At 41.1% G+C, this 20,559-nt stretch overlaps 1 protein-coding gene across 1 annotated transcript in view; it reads left to right on the forward strand.

Annotated features, from left to right (window-relative positions):
• The window catches only part of LOC122555352 (sodium/myo-inositol cotransporter-like), a 91,894-nt gene extending 72,692 nt beyond the window's left edge, over positions 1-19,202 (forward strand). The window contains exon 4 of the mRNA XM_043701283.1: positions 18,921-19,202. Within this exon, the coding sequence (XP_043557218.1) occupies positions 18,921-19,104 (184 nt within the window). The 3' untranslated portion in view covers positions 19,105-19,202. The remainder of the gene's footprint in view (positions 1-18,920) is intronic.
• The last annotated feature ends 1,357 nt before the right edge of the window (positions 19,203-20,559 follow it).

Consider the following 20,559-nt stretch of genomic DNA (forward strand, 5'->3'; position numbering starts at 1 on the left):
TGACAGGTCTGAGAGGAGGGTGGAGTGGATAGGTGGGAAGGAATATTGACAGGTAAGACAGTTCAAGAGGGTGGTACTGAGTTGGAGGTTGGATCTGGGATAAGGCAGGGAGAGGGGAGGGGAGAAAAGTTGTGAAATTGGCATTGATTCCGTGTGGTTGGAGGTTCACGAGGCGGAAGTTGAGGTGTTCTTCCAGTCGTCGGGTGGCTCAGATTTGGCAGTGGAGAAGGCCCAGGCCTTGTATGTCCTTGGTGGGGTGGAAGGGAGCGTTGAAGTGATCGGCCACAGGGTGGTGGGATTGTCTAGTGTGTGTCCCAGGGATGTTCTCTGAAATGTTTCTGTCTCCAAAATGTAGAGGAGACCACGTTGAGAGCAACGGACACAGTAGATGAGGTGTTTGGAGTTGCAAGAAAGTCTCTGCCGGATGTGAAAGGATCCTTTGGGACTTTGGATGCAGGTGAGGGGGGCGGAGTGGGCGCAAGTTTTACACCTCTTGCAGTGGCAGGAGAAGGTGCTGAGAGTGGAGGGTGGTTTGGCGGGGGGGGGTGCATGGACTTAATGAGGGAGTCACAAATGGGACTGCTGATAGTGGTTGGGAGATAAATATATCTCTGGTGGTGGAAATGGCAGACGATGATGTATTGTATCTGGAGGTTGGTGGGATGGAAGGTGAGGACCAGGGGGATTCTGTCCTTGTTGCAGTTGGAGGGGTAAGGTTCAAGGGCGGACGCACATGAAGTGGAGGAGATGCACTGGATGTCATTGTTGAACAAGTGGGAGGGAAAATTGAAGTCCTTTAAGTAGGAGGCCATCTGGGATGTCCTGGATTGGAATTGGTCTTCCTGGGGGTAGAAGCAGAGGAATTGGGAGTAAGGGATCACATTTTTACAGGAGATGGGGCTGTGAGGAGGTGTAGTCCAGGTGGCTGTGGGAGTCGGTGGGTTTGGAATAGATGTCCAATGTCATGACTGCCTGCTCCTGCCCTTCCGAACTTATCTCTGTTTATGATCAAAACGTCGACTCTCCTGCTCCTCAGATGCTGCCTGACCGGCTGTGCTTTTCTAACACCACACATTTTGACTCTGGTCTCCAGCATCTGCAGTCCTCTCTTTCTCCTTATTTTACAGTACTGTACGTGAAGACAGATTTTCGCCTCACTTCCAATCAGAATAATTAGATTTTCTATTTTTTTTAACATTTATATGAGAGGCATGATTTACCTTGCTTTCCTCCAACTACAGGGACTCATGTTATGATCAGGCACCCATACTACTACATGTACACTTCTTGTTTTCACATATTTTTTAAAATTGTAGAACAGTTACTCAAGTTATGCAAAATTTTATGAAAAATGTTATCCTTATAAGTTTGAGTTTGGCTAGATATTGAGAGATTTAGCCAAGTCTATCAAATTCCATATCAAACAAAGAATTTTGGAAAGAATTATTAGGTCTGTGCAGAGGGAAACAGAGAAAAAAAGCAGTTTTTCATCCCCCAATGGAGGTACAGATTCAGTGGCAAAATGCTAAACATAGTTTTGTTTTCATTGGAAAAGCAATGTTACTGTACCATTGTGACCCCACTTCATTTCATGTTGCCTTTGGGTAGATGGGCAGGCCTTTGGTGCAAAATGCATATGGTTCCCGTCCATTGGCGGAGTCCCCAATATTAGGGCTCCAGGAAAATTGTGTTTGCTCCCAGACACTATTTTGATGTGCTTGTATGGGATTTTAAAACCCTTTTAAAAAAAAACCATATTGACTTTGTGGCAACTGCATGGAACCTGCTGAGGATTCAGAAACATTCTTATAGGTGTGTAAAAGTTTTTTGACCTCTTCAAACATCACCATTACATGGTATGCTATGATATAGATGTATTTTAGAGAGATGATTTATCATGGGGATCTGTCCTGCAAAGGTAAATTCAACCTTACATTGACCAACGTTGTGGTATTGTTATCCAGTGTTACAATACTTTTCCAATTGTCAGAAATGGTATGATGCATTAAAGAATTTTTTTTTAAAAAAGGCTAATGAACCTTGCTATAGTACTTTCTGTTGGGATTTAGATTGACTGGCAGTGCTGACTGTTCAAAAAGAAATCCTTGCATTTGAAAATTTAAAACAAAATCTCTGGACTTGCTTCCCTCCATTGATTGATTGATAATGAAATGAAAATGAGCCAGGACTCTGTTCTCAGTTTCAGGAAATGTAGCTCTAAGGTTTTGATATGACAACGGTAGCCATTTTGAAGGCTTGGGAGAATTTCAAAATGAAAATTAAGTTCTGTTCAGCAGGTCATGTATTGATCCAAGAAACTATTTGAAACTTTGAGAGCCTGTACTAACAGAATATGCATTAGATGTGGTTTCTTGTTTGTTTGTAAACCTATAGACACTTAAAGGATTGTAATTTTAATTTACACTGGAGTAATTCTGTGTTCTAGGATCAATGATGAGGTGTGGAGGTGGCATGGGGGTGCCATAAACATTTTGAGGGAACATATGGGGAACATTGAGAGGTTGAGGGAGCAGATGTTGAGGCATATATCACTTAAGAAAAGCATAAAAATTAGTGCAAGTTGCTCCCGTGTCAAGATATGCCGCAATTCTTTCACACAACTCATTATGGCTCATGTTGCTCAGATTCATATGCAATTTCACCCATTGTATTTTAAAAGAAAGTTCCATTTGGTTGAACCCCATCCTCTGTCCTAAATCCTACACTCAACATTTCACTGAACTGGATTTATCTGATTGAAAAAAGTACTTTGAAACAAATTGCTTCAACTATGCTTGAGAGACATTTTGCACTAATAGTTTTGCAGTTGTAAAGGCATTTATTACAGAAATGTCACTGTGAAGGAGAAGTCATCTCTACAGTCTGTATTTCCTCGCATAAAAGTGATCAACATCAGTCTACTCTTTCTTGTATGATCATGTGATGTAATGCTTGAGTACAACCCCAGTTTCAGTAGCACATAGAACATAGAACAATACAGCACAGAACAGGCCCTTCGGCCCACGATGTTGTGCCGAACACTTGTCCTAGCTTAAGCACCTATCCATGTACCTATCCAATTGCCGCTTAAAGGTCACCAATGATTCTGACTCTGCCACTCCCACAGGCAGCGCATTCCATGCCCAATACTCTCTGGGTAAAGAACCTACCCCTGACATCCCCCCTATCCCTTGCACCCTTCACCTTAAATTTATGTCCCCTTGTAATACTCTGTTGGACCCGGGGAAAAAGTCTCTGACTGTCCACTCTATCTATTCCCCTGATCATCTTATAAACCTCTATCAAATCACCCCTCATCCTTCGCCGTTCCAATGAGAAAAGGCCTAGCACTCTCAACCTATCCTCGTACGACCTATTCTCCATTCCAGGCAACATCCTGGTAAATCTTCCCTGCACCCTCTCGTGTCTGCGTGGGTTTCCTCCGGGTGCTCCGGTTTCCTCCCACAGTCCAAAGATGTGCAGGTCAGGTGAATTGGCCATGCAAAATTGCCCGTAGTGTTAGGTAAGGGGTAAATGTTGGGGAATGGGTCTGGGTGGGTTGCTCTTCAGAGGGTCGGTGTGGACTTGTTGGGCCGAAGGGCCTGTTTCCACACTGTAATCTAATCTAATCTAATCTAAATCTAAAATGAGGCGACCAGAACTGCACACAGTACTCCAAATGTGGCCTTACCAAGGTCCTATACAGCTGCAACATCACCTCACGACTCTTGAATTCAATCCCTCTGCTAGTGAACGCATAGGCCTTCTTACAAGCTCTATCCACCTGAGTGACAACTTTCAAAGAGCTATGAACATCGACTCCAAGATCCCTCTGCTCCTCCACCTTACTAAGAACCCTACCGTTAACCCTGTATTCCGCATTCTTATTTGTCCTTCCAAAATGGACAACCTCACACTTGCTAGGGTTGAACTCCATCTGCCACTCCTCAGCCGAGCTCTGCATCATATCTAAGCCCCTTTGCAGCCGACAACAGCCCTCCTCACTATCCACAACTCCACCAATCTTCGTATCCATGTTTCCGGTTTCCACTTAACTTTCAATACCAAGAAGAATTTTTGCATGAAAATATTTAGAAACAGGCAAAGGCTATTAACCCAAGTCTTATCATGAGTGATAGATCTACTGTAATTTTTCTGCCTTGCACTATTTCTTGAAATCTCTTCCCTTTTCAGCATTAAGTCTTGAGACCTTTTAGACTGGGCACTTCAATGGCTTTTATGGATAACTGAGTCCACAACTCTCGTTGCCCTTTTGTTGAGAAGGTGTTTCTGGCTGACATTCTTAATTTTTAACAGGCATTGCTGTTATTCAAATCTAGAACCATTTTGGTTAGTGCACCACGGTTCTGTAAATGTCACTTTGGTCATGAGCTTGTTAATTGCCACGTTAACATGCTGCAGTCCTCTTCTTTTGCTTTAACTGACATTTATTTTGTGACTTTTACACCCTTGAGACATCATAAATTGCTTTGTAGCCAATAATTTAACTGTGCATTACACTCACTGTTACATAGGTAGTCAAGTTAACAGGATTGAACAAAACAAAGTCCAGCTATGCCATAAGTAACCAGTGCATGCATTTTTACTGGGGCTGGTTGAGGCAGTGAACTTTGTTTTCTTGGGGAAAAAATGTCATGCAATCTTTTACATCCATTGAAGGAGAAGGTTTAATATCTCAAACTGGAAGAATAGTTTCAACAATATAAGTCTTCCTAAATGTTTTCAAAAGAGTGATAAATTGTACTGTCAGCAATTGACAGCAAATGCTGATGTGGAAAGAATTTATTAATTAGTTAAGGTCCTCTACACTCCACATGTACACAAACACAAAAATACACACACCCATTCTGGTAGAGTTCTGATATTTAAATGACAGCTTTCCGCACTGACTTCAGCCTCGGTTCTTATTTCTGAAACAGTCTGGCAAGTTGCATACATTTAATTTTACTGCAGCTGGAGTGGAACTGGAGTTGAGGACAATGTTGGTCACAAGTATCTCAGCACAGGAGGAGCAGAGGAACATGTGAGAATGCATTAGTTGAAATAAGAAGAGAAAAATTATATTTCTAAACAGTAATCAACATGAAAAGGCAGGGCCTTGTAAAAGTGGAAGCTTTGCAATGTTGACTTGTCTCTTAAAAGGAGAGTCCTTTTTTAAAGTAGAATTTTGGGAAGTTTCGTCTTGTTTGTCTTTTACACAAGTGTACATGCACCTTTGCCAAGTTATTCATTATCCATGAGCAAACAGCTAAAGTCTCAAACCTACAACTCTGTCCCCTTGCATAATGTTTCTTGACAGCCCGAGACGATCCTGTACACGGCCCCTCTCATTTCCTGTTTATTGCTCAGTTTTCCAATCAGTGATCCTTAATCTGCAGTCAGTTGATCTCTCACCTCTGTTTTAAAATAACTGCTGCAAGTAGAACTTTACGAGGATCCCCAGAGTAAGAGGCAGCAACTTCCTGTTTGAACAGTCCTATTTTAAACCTGCGCTGGAGTGGGCATTTTGTAGCTGAGTGCCACCACAGCTCCTTGTGTGGAAGGTTTATCCTCATGGTTCGTAGCACCAGTCTGTCAAGTCTGCAGCCCAGATTTCAATCCAAACCAATCCATTGTGCCAGTTGTAAAGCACAATATGCACTATGTTTTGGGCACTCTCGACCTATAGGAGTTGGATATGGATCCACAAATTTATCATTTGGTCTTGAGCTGATAATCGTATTGATCAATAGCTGTGTGGTGAGGCAATCAGAGGGAGTTTTTGGGCTAAGGCAGATTGTTGAGAAGTAATAGAGAAATAAATTCTGCATTTTATAAATTCTCCATTATTCCCATCATAGTTCTAAAAAACTACAGATGTATATTTTTTCATTTTTGATAACATGATAACCACAGTCCAGTGTTACTGTCTATTCTTTGATGTTTGAGTAACTGCAGTGCTAACCCTCTCATTTCTCAAATTTTACTACTCACTTGTCTTCTCCTTTGTTTAGTCGATTAGATGAATGTTATTGTATAAACAGTGCTGCTGTCTTCAGCAAAGAACTGGTTTGGGCAGGTAGGGTCTGGACAATTGATTTCTGAGGAAGGGTCACTGGACCTGAAACATCTTCACAGCTACTGCCAGACCTGTTGAGCTTTTCCAGCAACTTCTGTTTTTGTTTCTGATTCACAGCATCTGCAGGTTTTTTGTATTTTGCATTTGAATTAGTTTATGTCGCTTTATGACTGCATTTCTAATGATAGTTATCTCCTCCACACAGCTTGAATAATTCCGCAAAAACAATTTCCTACTGTTCATGTTTTGTTTTAGCAATCCAATTGTTAGAACTGGACATCTTTCACTTTATCAAACCGTGTATTTGATGATGAAAACTTGCCTGGAGTAGGATGGTCTTATATTCTGTTAGAATCTAATTCCCATTGTTTTTATTACAAAGACATTTTTTTACATCTAATGTCGTCCTTTCCCAATGAGGGACTTGCCCACCGATTGGAAAACTAGTGGAGAACTGTCAGCTCCTTGGTGAAGGCCCAACTGAATCAAATGCTCTACGGAAACTTTAGTAACCACCATTGGGTCTTCTCCAGGATTGAACTACCTGACAGAGGTCATCTTCCCTACTTTAGCTGAGAGTAGTCAGCTAAAGAAAAGCTGGTAGCTTGTCATGCGATTAGTGGAAGCAGTGACTTCTGGTAATAGTGTGCCTGGCAGAAACTTAGGCTTGCTGAGGGATTCCAGTCCACAATGATTGAAGGCGAGGTGGGGTTTGCTGGCAAGGGTGGATCATTGTGGGTCAGTGACAAAGCTGGTGGAGTGTCTTTCATTGACCTTCCCCTGCCCAATGCAGTGTCTTTTGGGAGGAGCAGCCACCCCCAGAAAATCTTCTGGGGCCATAGGAAAGTTATGGTACCTGCATTTAATCCCAAGCCACCACCAAGTTGCAGTGAGGTCAGACATAGTGGCATCAACTGGTTCATTCATGAACGTAATTGACATCCTGGTGCTGGAAATCAGAAGCCCTGTGAGACCGCATTCCCTTCCTTCTCGGATTATGGGACTGACATAAGACCTCGCCTATGATTAGTACGCCTGGCCATCATGTTTCTTGCCATGAGAGGCTGAATTATCTCCAACCCCAGATTGCTGCTTTGTTTTATAACTTAAATATGGATTTCAACTGGACTGAACATTCCTGGGAGTTGTGATTGCTGTTATGTGACTGGTGTATTGGCATTGTAGTTGACTACAGGTAAACAAAACTGAGATCTAATTATAGATTTTAAATATTGCAAGCAGTTTTACTCCTGTTTGTTTTTAAAATCGTGATTCTGATATGCGGTGTTCCTGAGTTATTTGTTTGTGTCTGAAGTTGATTGAAATTTTGACTTGAACTTTCTCTGTGAATTAGTTGCGCAATCTTTGGACTATGGTTTCATGAATGCTGCCAACTGTCTAAATGTGGAACAATATCAGTTGTATGCTGCAGACTTCTGAAAGACTTCTATACTTAAAGAGGCATTGTTGTTTGTTGGAACAGTAACTGCAAACAGATCAGAGTTTTGAAAAAAAGCTATACTTAAAAGGATATAGATTCGTTGATTGAATTGATAAGTGAAGTTTTGAATATTCACACATTCTCAAATTGATTGTATAACAATGCTTGAAAGAAGTCAAATGGGAATTGTGTTTGTGGGCAGGCTGCAGCTGGATCCTGTTCCGGTTACAATTTGACTGTTTACCGAGCAGTTAGTCACAGATATCAGCAGCTTTTACTACTGCATACGTCATTCTAACAGGTCTGGCATCTGACTTCAGTAAGATTGTACCAGTTCGCACCAGGAGATTAATTTACTGATCTTGTGGAAAATAACTTGGCCTACAGTTCCTATTCATAAGGGCATATAGGGTTAAAGGCAGTAGAGAAGATTTATTTAAACTGACATTTAAATTGTCTATGTCTTATGGTTCATTTATGTGATTCTAAAACTTCGGAATCATATAGCATTTTGTGAGGATCACTATTTTTAATTACTTTAGGATATTTTTCCAGAATCTTACTCACAAATTGATTGTTCACTATCTTACAGAAGATGAAGCTCCAAACTGCAAGTATGTAACAGACATTCTCCCTGCTGAGAAATTTTATTTAAGAAAACATATCTTTGATTTAATGAGCATCCAGTTTAGTTTTGAAATGCTATGGCCCTTAGTGTTAATTTTAACTGTAAAATTCCAAATTTTCTTAGCTGACATCTAAGCATATCTTGAAAAGTGATGTGCGGGTTTATTATGTATATAACTTACTGTTTTGAATGCAAAAGACACATGATATTTTGGGTTGAATGTTTTGAAAGGTTTCCTGTGATGAAACTGGAAAGACATTATCTTAGATTAGTCAGTTGGCATTGTTCAAATGGAGCGTGATTTAAAAGGTTTCAACGGATTACAGTGTCATGATTTACAAGTGTGCCAGAGGGAATACAGCTGGTAGTACCAATGGATACTAAAGCAGAAAGTGCTCATAATAATTCAGATTGTAGGATTCCCATGTTTTATTACAATATATATAGATGGTTAGGGTGGAATTATAATGTGAAATGGAGTTTCTTGTGTCAGAATTTATTAGAAATATTAACACTTCAAGAAAGAGGGAGACCGAAAGCAAGAAGCTTTGCCATTGGGAGAATGCTGAAATCATTGTTAATCATTAGATGCAGGACATTTAGAAAATCTTAATATATTCAACCATGTGGTTAACTGAAAGGGAGATGATGCTTCTGAAATTTAAAAGATGTTTGAGGCCCTATCAAGGAGGATGATAAAAGGGTGCCTGTAGATGTCGTGTATTTGGATTTCTGAAAGATGTTTATTAAGATGCTGCATAAATGGTTATTGTACATGGTAAAAGCTCAGGAATGGAGGTCATATATTGCATAGATAGAGAATCGACTAACTAACAGGAAACCTTTGCCTCTGATCACTTGTGATGTACATCACATCATGTGATAACAACCACTCTAACTCACATGGAGACCCCACTATGAGAGATATCTGTGTTGATGGCAGGTACACATTAGCCATGCAATTGTAATTCCTAGGAGAATGTGACCATCTTCTGGTCCCCTTCCTGCATTCTACTTGAAGAGCTTGTGGGAAATGGAACCGGCTGGGAGAAAAACTACAAAGTCTTCATTGTGCAGGTGTTCATATTTTAATTCATGGTGACAGAACCTCAATGTTAATGTTCCAAATTATTTAGGTAGTGCATTGGAAATCAAGCCCCACTGTTCCTGAATCATCACAAAAGTTAAAGATTTCATAAAGTATGGAAAGGTCCACAACATACCTGACTTATTACCTTAAAGGGATGGAAAGCACAGACCAGGTATCTGTGTTGGACACGAATCACTATTTATTACAAGTAACTAGACTTTACCTTCATGTAAACAGTTATAGACCACTGGCATATACTACAATTAATAGAAACACTAATTCCCTCATAAGCTCCCTCTTCCACACACACAGCAAACAAGTAGACAGATGGGAAAGACTGGAAAGAGTTCGGTAGTCACTATTGCCAGATACCATTGCTCAGATGACCTTTATGACTCTTCTGAGCAGCACATTGCTTCAGCTGTCTTTCTCTGTTTTCATCCACTGGCTAGTGAAAGATGCAAGGTGTTTGGTTGCTTTATAAAAGTCTCTGATTAATCTGTTAAAAGTCACATGCACACAACAATTGTTGCTAGAAAGATAAGTCAGTTTTCTTCAGGTTTGCAACGAGTTTTGACTGCAGCGAACAGGAAGACCGCTCCTGAGTTACGGAAGAATTAAATACCACTCTCTTACTCTTTAACTTGTTACTTGATTTACGTTATTTAGTTACCTGACAACCAATCAAACCGTTGTTGGCAGATAAGATGATCTCTGTCATTGATAACTGGTCACTAATTCATAGGGGATTATGGTTGGCACAGACTGATTGGACTGAAGGGTCTGTTTCTGTGCTGTATGACTCTATGACTGTATACCAATCAACTTTTTGCTGGAGATTATACTTGTGCTTCCAGGCAAGAAACCTTGATGGAGGAGGTGGAGAGCCACAGTGCAGCCTTCCCATATTGTGCTTCATTCTTGTGCTTGCTCAAGTCTCAGAAGCCAATGTAGAATGCATGAATCTGATCCCTCCCTGTATTCTTTTAAATCGAATTCCCCCAATCTATCTGATTTCTCTCTCTCTCTCTCTCTCTGTGTCTCAGTCATTCCTCACTTTCTGACATTACAAATGTACAAATTAACAGTATGAGTAGGACATTAGGCCCATTGATCCTACTCTGTTATTTGATTGGAATGCTGCTGTCCTTGCTGTAACCTCAACTCCACTTTCCTTCTCAAACCCTATTCATTTTGATTCCACTGTTGGTGAAAAATCTATCTACCTCTGCTTTAAAGATTTTGCTTAATGATTCAGATACCTTCAAGCATGAAGGAGTTAACCCAAAAGGTGGTAGAGGAAGAAAAGGGATTATGTTAATACCAAGCCTTTAGAACAGTTAAGACTAATTGTTTCCTGCTTCAGCGTCTATTACTGTCTATTGGTAAGATCTACTTGTTTGCATTCAATCAAATGGAGAAAGTGAGGTCTGCAGATGCTGGAGATCAAAGTTGAAATTTTATTCCTGGAACAGCACAGCAGGTCAGGCAGCATCCAGGGAACAGGAGATTCGACGTTTCGGGCACAGGCCCTTCTTCAGGAATGAGCAGAGAGTGTTCAGCAGGAGAAGATAAAAGGTAGGGAGGAGGGACTTGGAGGAGGGGCGTTGGAAATGTGATAGGTGGAAAGAGGTCAAGGTGAGGGTGATAGGTCGGAGTAGGATGGAGGCGGAGAGGTCAAGAAGAAGACTTTAATGTCTTTTTAAATGGCCATTGGATAAACATATGGATGATAATGCAACAATGCAGGTTAGTTCAGCTTCAGGCTGGTTTCACAGGTCAGCACAACATTGAGGGTCAGAGAGCCTGGACTGTGCTGTAATGTTCTGTGTTCTTTGAAAGCAAGATAATATTTCGAGTCTGGCGATTCTTCATCAGAACTGTTAACAGCTCAGGAAAGGTGGTAATATATTGAAGTGACGTTTGTGGGAAGGGGTTGGTCTTGCACAAGGTGACTTACTTGCCGATTTACTTCCTCCAACCTCAGTATCCAAGGCCTCAGGCACACCTTCCAGGTGAAGCAGCAGCTTACCTGCACTTCTCTCAACTCATTTATTTCATTCACTGCTCAGAATGTGGTCTCCTGTATATCGGGGGAGATGAAACACAGATTTGATGACCGCTTTGCTGAACACCTACACTCTGTCTGTAAAACATGACCCAGAGTTTCCCACTGCCTCCACTTCAACACACCACTGTGTTCCTACACCAACATTTCTGTCCCAGATCTGTTGCAGTGTTCCTTAACGCAAGTTCAAAGAACAACACTTCATTTTCCACTTGGGGATTCTGTTTCTGTTCTTCTCATTCCTGAAGAAGGGCCTGTGCCCGAAACGTCGAATCTCCTGTTCCCTGGATGCTGCCTGACCTGCTGTGCTGTTCCAGCAATAAAGTTTCAACTGCATTCAATCAAATGTCAATTTGTTTTAGAAAAAAAGTGTTTGTCACAACGTGAAACATAGCAACAGGAGCAGACCATTCAGCCCCTCAAGTCTGTTCCATCATTCAATAAGATCGATGCTGGTCTGTGGCCTAATTTCATATGCCAGCCTTTGGCCGATATCCCTTAACAAAATATTATCAATCTCAGATTTAAAATTAACAATCAATCCAGTATCCACTGCTGTTATCAGAAAAGAGTTGCAAAAATCTATCACCCTTTGTGTGTAGAAGTTCCACCTAACTTCTCTCCTGAATAATCTGGCCTTAATTCTCAGACTCTGCCTTTGTATAGGTAATTTAACAATGGATACAAATGAATCCTAAGCAGCTTTCTCGCTGTCAGCTGTGTACTGCTCCTTTTACACTGTAGAAGAGCTGTGCTTCCTTGGGAATTTATCTTTATTTTCCCCTCTCCACTTTAGTTTGAGAGAACAGTAAAATTTATTTGTACTTTGTTGCTCCACGAATGTTAGCTCTCTGTCCATTTTCTGACATTTATGAAATTTGTCTTTCTGTACTTTTTTTTGTTAGCACCAACCTGGAAGGACATGGTATGTCCAGGAAATTGTGATAACTCAGATGGTATTGCTGATATAGAAAAGACTTACATCACATGTTGAACTATAAGGCTGCTTCTGCTCCTGCTCATGTTCCTGTAGCAAACTGCATAACCAACATTAATTTGGTTTGACACAGTGGTCAAGTTGGCTGCATGGTTAATCTTGAACTTGGCACTAAGATAGCAAACTGAGAAACAGGATATTGCAACATCCTTGAGTCACTGGCCTGCCTCCATGTTGAGAAGTCACTCCAAATGTAGTGCTTTGCTGTATTTGATAGTTTTATACCATCAATGTCATGGGTCAAATTTGGATCACAGCATGTGACTTTTGTCAACATTGTCTTTCCACTGGGATCTGATAATAGTCATGATTTGGAGGTGCCAGTGTTGGACTGGGGTATACAAAATTAAAAATCATCCACTTTAAGCCGGTGGTTAGTGGTGTCGATAGTAGTCATGATTTGGAGATGCCGGGGTTGGTGGGGGGGGGGGGAACACAGGGGGCTAACACCTTCAACATATTATCTGACTGACACCAATTGTTACAGTTAACCTGAGAATGTAACTTTTTTTTAAAAAAAGGTTTTGTGATTTACAAATGAAAGAAGTGAAACTATCTTGATATTCTAACAGATGAAAGACTCTACAAACAATCAAGGTATTTTTCAATGTATAATTTCAGTTACATCACACTGTAAACTTTTGCTATAAATTCTGTGCCTTACAATTGTGTCATCCACAACCACCTAACGAAGGAGTGGCACTCCAAAAGCTAGTGCTTCCAATTAAACCTGTTGGACTATAACCTGGTGTTGTGTGATTTTTACCTTTGTACACTGGGATCTGGGCTGACTGTAAATTTGACTCTGATATTGTGCTTTTGATCAGGTACTCCTCCTAGTCAATCAAGGCATTTCATAGTTTGCTCTAGAGTGATTTGGAATACCTTGATTTCAGGCCTAAGCATCTAACTTAACATACACGCCAGCTTCATGTTGGGACCAACAGAGAAAATTGCTTCATTTTGCTGCTCACTGTAGTGAGGTTTTGACAATTTGTTGCAATGTAAAAATAAGCAAATCATTTGAATTCAACTATTTGTTATCGTTTATAGAAATCCCCTGTATAGTGCCTGCTGCCTCATGTACTGAATGTTTTTCTCAGTATGCACTGTTTTTATACTATTAACCAGTCAAAATGATCTTAAGTTCCAGACAACCTCTGGGTAAAGTTCTGTAACCATTACGATTGCCTTTCTGAATCCATCCATTGGAAGAGTAACTGTGTCCGTGCCTTCCATATTGTAATCACCTGAAGTGCCCTAGTTAAATAACTGATTCAGTATTTTCCACATTGCTGGTATTCGCTGGTTAGGAGATTAGCATTCTTCAAATTCAGTTTCCTGTTATTTTGTTCCTGAATTTCCCAGTGAATCATAGTCCTAATGGATTATTAACAGCATATTTTTGAATCATATGGAGTTTACAATATTGCTGATAAAATGTGCGGAGGAGTTTCAAATCATTAATTCAATCCAAGATTCCTTTAAGAAGGGGATAATTTGCTGTTTACAAAAGCATCATCAACCTTGGTCAGTTTCACAGGGAAAGTTTCATTTGCATCCTCAGTAGTTTTTGGAATGTACTAGTTTTTGAAGAGATAGGGGAAGAAAGAAGTTTCAGACCATGTGCTCCACATCTTGCCCTCACTTCTCTTGGCCAAAGCTATTGCCCTCTCTCACAGGCTAGAATAACATGCTGTGCATTCTCATGTTCCCACCAACAGCCTCTCATCATGCTGCAGCTTCCTCCTTCCCAGTTCATGCAAGCAATCTTTGCCCCAAATCTCTAGTTCACATTGGTACCCATCTCTCCATGCCCTCACATCTACTTCATGCAGGCACCCACCTCATGTTCCTCACTTCTCTAGCTCACAGTGGCACCATTCTCAACCCTCTAGTTTACGTTCACACCCACCTCCTGATCCTCACCCCTCTGGTTTACACTAGTACCCATCTCCCAATCCCCACCTCCCTGGTTTACATTGGTACCAATTCTCGCCACTCTGATTTACATTCACACCTACCTCCTTATCCTCACCCTTCTGGTTTATACTGACACCACCTCCTGATCCTCACCCCCCTGGTTTACATTGGCATCAATTCTCACCCCTGTGGTCTAGGCTGGAAAGCGTCTCCCTATACCTACCCATCTTTGTTGCACTGGTGTCTATCTCCAGCCCAAGCCCTCTGGCCCTGCAATTAGTTCACATTTGGCAAGCACCTAATATTCCCTTCCAATTCACAAGATCTTTCTTTCTCGCTCTCTGTCATTCAGCTTTCCCCTTGCACTTTGTACTGACATCCTACGCAGAAAATTTATCACATGGGATGAGACCATTTGGCCCATCATGTTGTGCCGGGCCATGTCGCTTTCCTTTAATTGGGCCCACCTATTGCTGCTGCTGTTCAAGTCATAGAGGCTTACAGCATGGAAACAGACCTTTGGTCCAACCAGTCCATCATCATCCCAAACTAGACTAGTCCCACCTGCCTGCTCCTGGCCCGTATTCTTTCCTATTCATGTATCTATCCAAATGTATTTTAAACATTGTAATTGTACCTACATCCACCACTTTCTCAGGAAATTCATTCCACATGTTGACCACCCTCTATGTTAAAAAAAAATTGCCTCATGTCTTTTTTTAAATCTCTCTCCTCTCACCTTAAAAATGTGTCTCCTGGTCTTGAAATTGCCCATGCTAGGGAAAAGACAACTACCATTAACTCTACATATGCCTTCCCTTATTTTATAAACTTCTGTCAGATTGGCTTTTAACCCCCTACATTTCAGTGAGAAGAGTTCCAGCCTTTCTTTATCACGTAAACCAGAGGAGCACCTGAAATTGTAAAACCATCTTGTATTCGAGCCATTGTCTCTAATTGTTGCTCTTGACAATTGTGCCCCATCTCTGCCATCCTGGTTATTGAAAGCTAGCAGTCTCTACGGCTTTGCGAGCTACTTAAATCTGCTTGTGCGTGTGTGGGCTGAAGGTCTGTGTTCGGATTGGTCAGGGGAGGTGTAATTTTTTTGAAGACTGAATATGATTCTGTTCTGAATGTTTACTACATGTAGCTTGTGGAAATAGCTGTGTGGAAGAGTACCACATGTAAGTTTATCAGCAAAGGCTTTGCAACTCTCCTTTTTTAAAGCCTTTAGTTTATTTCTCAACACTGTGGATCAGAGTGGAAAAATCCATTTAATATTGTTATCAAGGCCAGCGAAATTACTCATTAGGCAAATGAGTTTAACGCAGGAAATACATTTCATGAAACATGTGACAGGTGACAGTGATTACACCTTTGTAAATATTAAGCAGTAAATGTATAATTTCTGGTTCAGCCTGGATTTCCATTATCCTTTTCATTTTCATGTTTGTAAACCATATCTTTAATTGCTATGTGGAAAGCTAATTTATGCAGCATGCCTGTCTCCTTGTAACTAATTACTTTAACTGGAAGCAACTGTACAGCTATATAATTACATGTATGTAATTACAATGATCTCTCCACTACCCTCGTCCCCAGTAAAAACAGGAACAGTAATGTAACCCGTAGAGGAGCCTTATTTCCCAATATGTGATCTTGCTATGATGTTCATTGAGTGTATTGGCAGGAGTTATTCTGCTTGGGTAAACCAATGACCTTTTTTCATTTCTTCTCAGAATCGCAGAATTATTGTTGTGTAGAAGGAGGTTATTTGGCCCATCATGCCTCCACTGGCTTGGTTATCTATTGCCAATTTCCTGCCTTTTTGCTATATTTCTGTGCACTGTTACTATCCAGAAAATAGTCCAATGCCCCTTTAAATGCCTCAGTTGAGCCTGCCTCCACTACATTTCTTGGCAGTGCAGTCCATACCCTAACTACTGACTGTGTTATTCTTGTTTCTTTCGCAAATGGAAACATCTTTGCCCTAACTATTCAGTTGAGCCCACTCGTAGTTTCGAGAGCCTTAATCTGATCTCCTCTCAGCTGCCTTCCTTGGAGGGAGTTCAGTCCCATCTTCTCCAGTGCACCCTCTTAACTTGAAGATTCTCATTCCAGGAACTGTTGTTGTAAATCACTTCTGTACTCCCTGTAATGCATTCATATCTTTCCTATAATATGGTGCCCACACAACTCCAGCTCAGGTCTAACAAGTGTCTTTTCCAAGTTTTCAGTGGAATTTATTTAATTTGTCAATGACTGTTTTGCTGGGTACTTTTACAAAACATTTAGTCACCTCCTAAACTGTGAATTGTGCCAGGAATTGATGCAAAGTTGTCCTCTCACTTGAGACCAGCTTCCCTCAGGTCTTGCCTGTGACATGCTTCAAACTGGACCTTGAGTTTTATTTCAATAAAACTCACGCATAGTAGGGCATCCTTGGAAAAGCATGTTGGCCAACGTGTTCTCAAAAGTGGCTGGCTGGATGCTGACTTGGAGCTACAACCTTGACAGCAGAGATACACTGGCTAGCAAAGGCCCATAGTACTGTTACGTATGACCCGTCTGTAATAGTGAGATTCATTAAAAAAGAATGCTGGAAGTATCTAGTTGTCCCTTTTAAGAAACATTGTCTAGGCATCCTGTAGATTTAGATCAACTGAGTTATGACCATGGATCAACAACCTATGGACATATCAAACTTTTAATTCTTGCACATCTCAGAAGGTGTATTGCTTGCCCATTTACTTCCTTCCTCCTAACTCTCCAAGGCCCCAGACATACCTTCCAGGTGAAGCAGTGATTTTCCTGTACTCAATCCAGTCTACTGCATTCACTGTTCACAATATAGTCTCCTCTATGTTGGGGAGATAAAGTGCACTCTGGGTGACCACTTTGCAAGATACAGATGTTCCGTCCTTAAAAATGACGCCAAGTTTCCTGATGCCTGCCATTTCAATACCCCACCATGTTCTTGTGTCAGCATTTCTGTCTTGGGCCTGTCCCAGTGTGTCTCAGCACAAACTCAAACAACTACATCTCATTTTCTGCTTGAGGACCCTATAGCCTCAACATCAAGCTCAATAACTTTAAAGCCTGATTCCAACCTTCCTTGTTATTTTTTGCGCAATCCTGTTGACATGCCCTAACTATTCAGTTGAGCTTTCAGCACAGTCACCCATTCTCACATACTCTCAGACCCATTAGCAGACTATATCGATTGCTTTCAGTACAGCTCACCCGTTTTCTCACTCTTACCTCTGTTTATCACTTATTCAACTTTTCTTCTGCCCGTTCCTGCTCTCTGTAACCTTTGTTTATGCACCCCTTTCATATGTCTCTTCTCTGGGCTCCATCTCCACCCATCTGCTCATCTTTCCCCCTTACCCGAGTTCTGCTTCAGCATAAATATCACCTTTCCCTAGCTGCTAACACTCTGAGGAAGAGTCACTGGACACAATACATTCATTCTGCTTTCTTCCCATAGATGCTACCAGACAAACGGAGTTTTGCCAGTTATTTCTTTGTCTTCTGTCTCATTTAGTCCTCTTTGACTTTCTTTGATTTCTTTTTTTGTTTTACATTTTTCTATTTCAGTTAATCCACTTCCATTTCAATGATTTGGTGATGCCGGTGTTGGACAGGGGTGGACAAAATTAAGAATCACACAACACCAGGTTATAGTCCAACTGGTTTAATTGGAAGCACGCTAGCTTTCGGAGCGGCGCTCCTTCATCAGGTGGCGCTCCAAAAGCTAGTGTGCTTCCGATTAAACCTGTTGGAATATAACCTGGTGTTGTGTGATTTTTAACTCCATTTCAATGCTTATTATTATAGTTCTACTTCCACAGGACCTCTATCTGATCCCCTCCCTCCTGTCTTATTGAGAAGAGTTCGATCTTTCCTGGTCACTGCACTTGATTGTCCTATGTTCTTTTTATGATCTTCATTTCTTTCCCAAAGTCAGGCACCCATAGTTTTCTACAATTACCTAATCAATTGTGCATATAGGTTTAGTATTACCTTTTTCCACTTGTGAAATGAAATCCCTGCTCCTTTTGAGGTTTTGTAATGTAGTACGCATTTCGTCTCACTCTGGAGTGGCAATAGTAGGGGTCTTTCTACTCTTTCTCCATCACGTCCTCCCTCCTACACACACGCACACACACACACGCACCCGCATCTCCCCCCTCTTCCCTCCCGTGAACAAAGACATGGCCTATTTGTCAGTCTCTCTGTGCAGTGATAGCTCCTATGAATGCCCGTAAAATGCTCACAGATGGGACGGTGGATCGTAATTGGTTGCCTGGTTCACGAGGCCATTGCTAATGTTCTACCACTGGTAACATATGGTGCTGAGAAGGAGATAAGGTCCTTCCCTGACATCTTCCATCATCATTATGGCGATAGCCTAATGATATTATCACTGCACTGCTCATCCAGAGATCCCAGGTTCAAATCCTGCCACAGCAGATGGTGAAATTTAAATTCAATATGCCATTTTGCCAATCCTCCTGGTACCTATCCTGTTTCCAGCAAACTGGTATAAAAAAAGTGGATTCAAAAGTTCAAAATTAAATGATTATGGGTGAAGAGAGAAATATCATGGAAAGAATTTTTATCGCCGTATTTGTAGTCACTAGAAATAAAAGGTTATTTTTCTGAGTTTATTTGTATTTTGTTTATTTCAGATATTTCCTGCTGGACTTTGATGCCCCTCCAACCATTATCCCAACCATGTTGGACCATTTAGGACGTGACATCGATGTAATCAGGCCCACAATCCTGAAACACTGCACTCCAGAAACTGATGAAAACTGCCCTGGGCTGCTCCAACCCGACTATGAAGCAAAATTTCAATCCAAAAGGAAGTGATCTCATGTCAATTATTTATTTAAAGGAACATAAAACCAAAGCACTGTGTTGAAAGCTGATAGAAGGCTACTTTAATAAAGATGAGAAGACTTAAATTACTGGTGTGTTCTTTTTTTGTTTTTGTCTGCTGGAACATTTTAAATTTTAAACTGTATTTCTTCTGTTTGAACTGTATGTTTTCATTCAGGTCAGCCTACATTTCCATGGTGCCGGAAAAGAATAGCAGTCAGGTGGCATCCGAGGAGCAGGCAAATTGACGTTTTGGGCAAAAGCCCTGATGAAGGGCTTTTGCCCGAAACGTCAATTTTCCTGCTCCTCAGATGCTGCCTGACTTGCTGTGCTTTTCCAGCACCACACTAATCTAAACTCTGGATTCCAGCATCTGCAGTCCTCACTTTTGCCTACATTTTCATGGGATCATACTTACTCAAAATTGCATTTATGTAGCTTGTCTAGCTGAGTGGATGTGTGTTGGAGTGCCATAAGAAGGCAAGACTGTATCTCAGCTGAACCTGATTCTTTAGCCACCCGCTATCCACCCAATTTAATATGTGAAGTTAAGCAAAAATGTTGTCCCCAAATATTAACAGTTCTACATGATGTCGGGATCTCCTAGAACAATCATCTTCCCAATAATATGGAAGAGATGGCCTGTATCTACAAAAAGCATTGCATATCCACCCAGACCAGTACTGTTTTTTTTTTAATCACCATGGTAATGAAAGCAGTTACTAATGATATCATCAAACAACATCCACTCAATGGTAATCTCGCTCAGTTGCAGTTTTTCCACTGAACACTCATCCTTGAACTGTGATGAAGGGAGGTGGGTTTGGGTCAATGCATCATTTTCTAATAGTTTGAGTCATAGTTAATGATATAAAGGAACGGGGGCTGTTTTTGGAGATCACTTTCTCAGCGTGTTACAGTTCACTTGGGCAAGGTATTAAGTCTGACCATCACTTAATGGTGTGAAGGTCATTGAGGGAACGCCTTAAAATCATGCAAGAGGCTGTTTGCTGAAAACATGAATGTTCATTCCATCTGATAATGAACCAGCCTCTGCCAATTCACAACCCCCGAAGCTTGGATAATGTCCAGGCTTGAGCTAACAACTAGCTGGTTCTACTTGCCCTATGTGTTGGTTAAACAGTGACTATCTGCAACAAGAAATTATCCATTCATCACCCTGAAGTCACCTGAGGGAAAACTCAGCTGGATCAGCCAAAAGAAGGATGTGAATGCATTGGAGCGAGTGCAGCAGTGTTTACAAGAATGGGTCCAGGGATGAGGATTTCAACTTAGAGAGTAAATGAAGAGGTTGGGACTATTCTCCTTGGAAAGAAGAAGGCTAAGAGGAGATCTGAAAGAGATTTTCTAAACCACGAACTGGCTGGACAGAGTAGGTAGGGAGAGTTGTTCTTGCTTGTAAAGTCGACAAGGACTAGAAGACAT

Source organism: Chiloscyllium plagiosum, chromosome 12, assembly GCF_004010195.1.
Source record: "Chiloscyllium plagiosum isolate BGI_BamShark_2017 chromosome 12, ASM401019v2, whole genome shotgun sequence".
Classification (NCBI taxonomy): Eukaryota; Metazoa; Chordata; class Chondrichthyes; order Orectolobiformes; family Hemiscylliidae; genus Chiloscyllium; species Chiloscyllium plagiosum.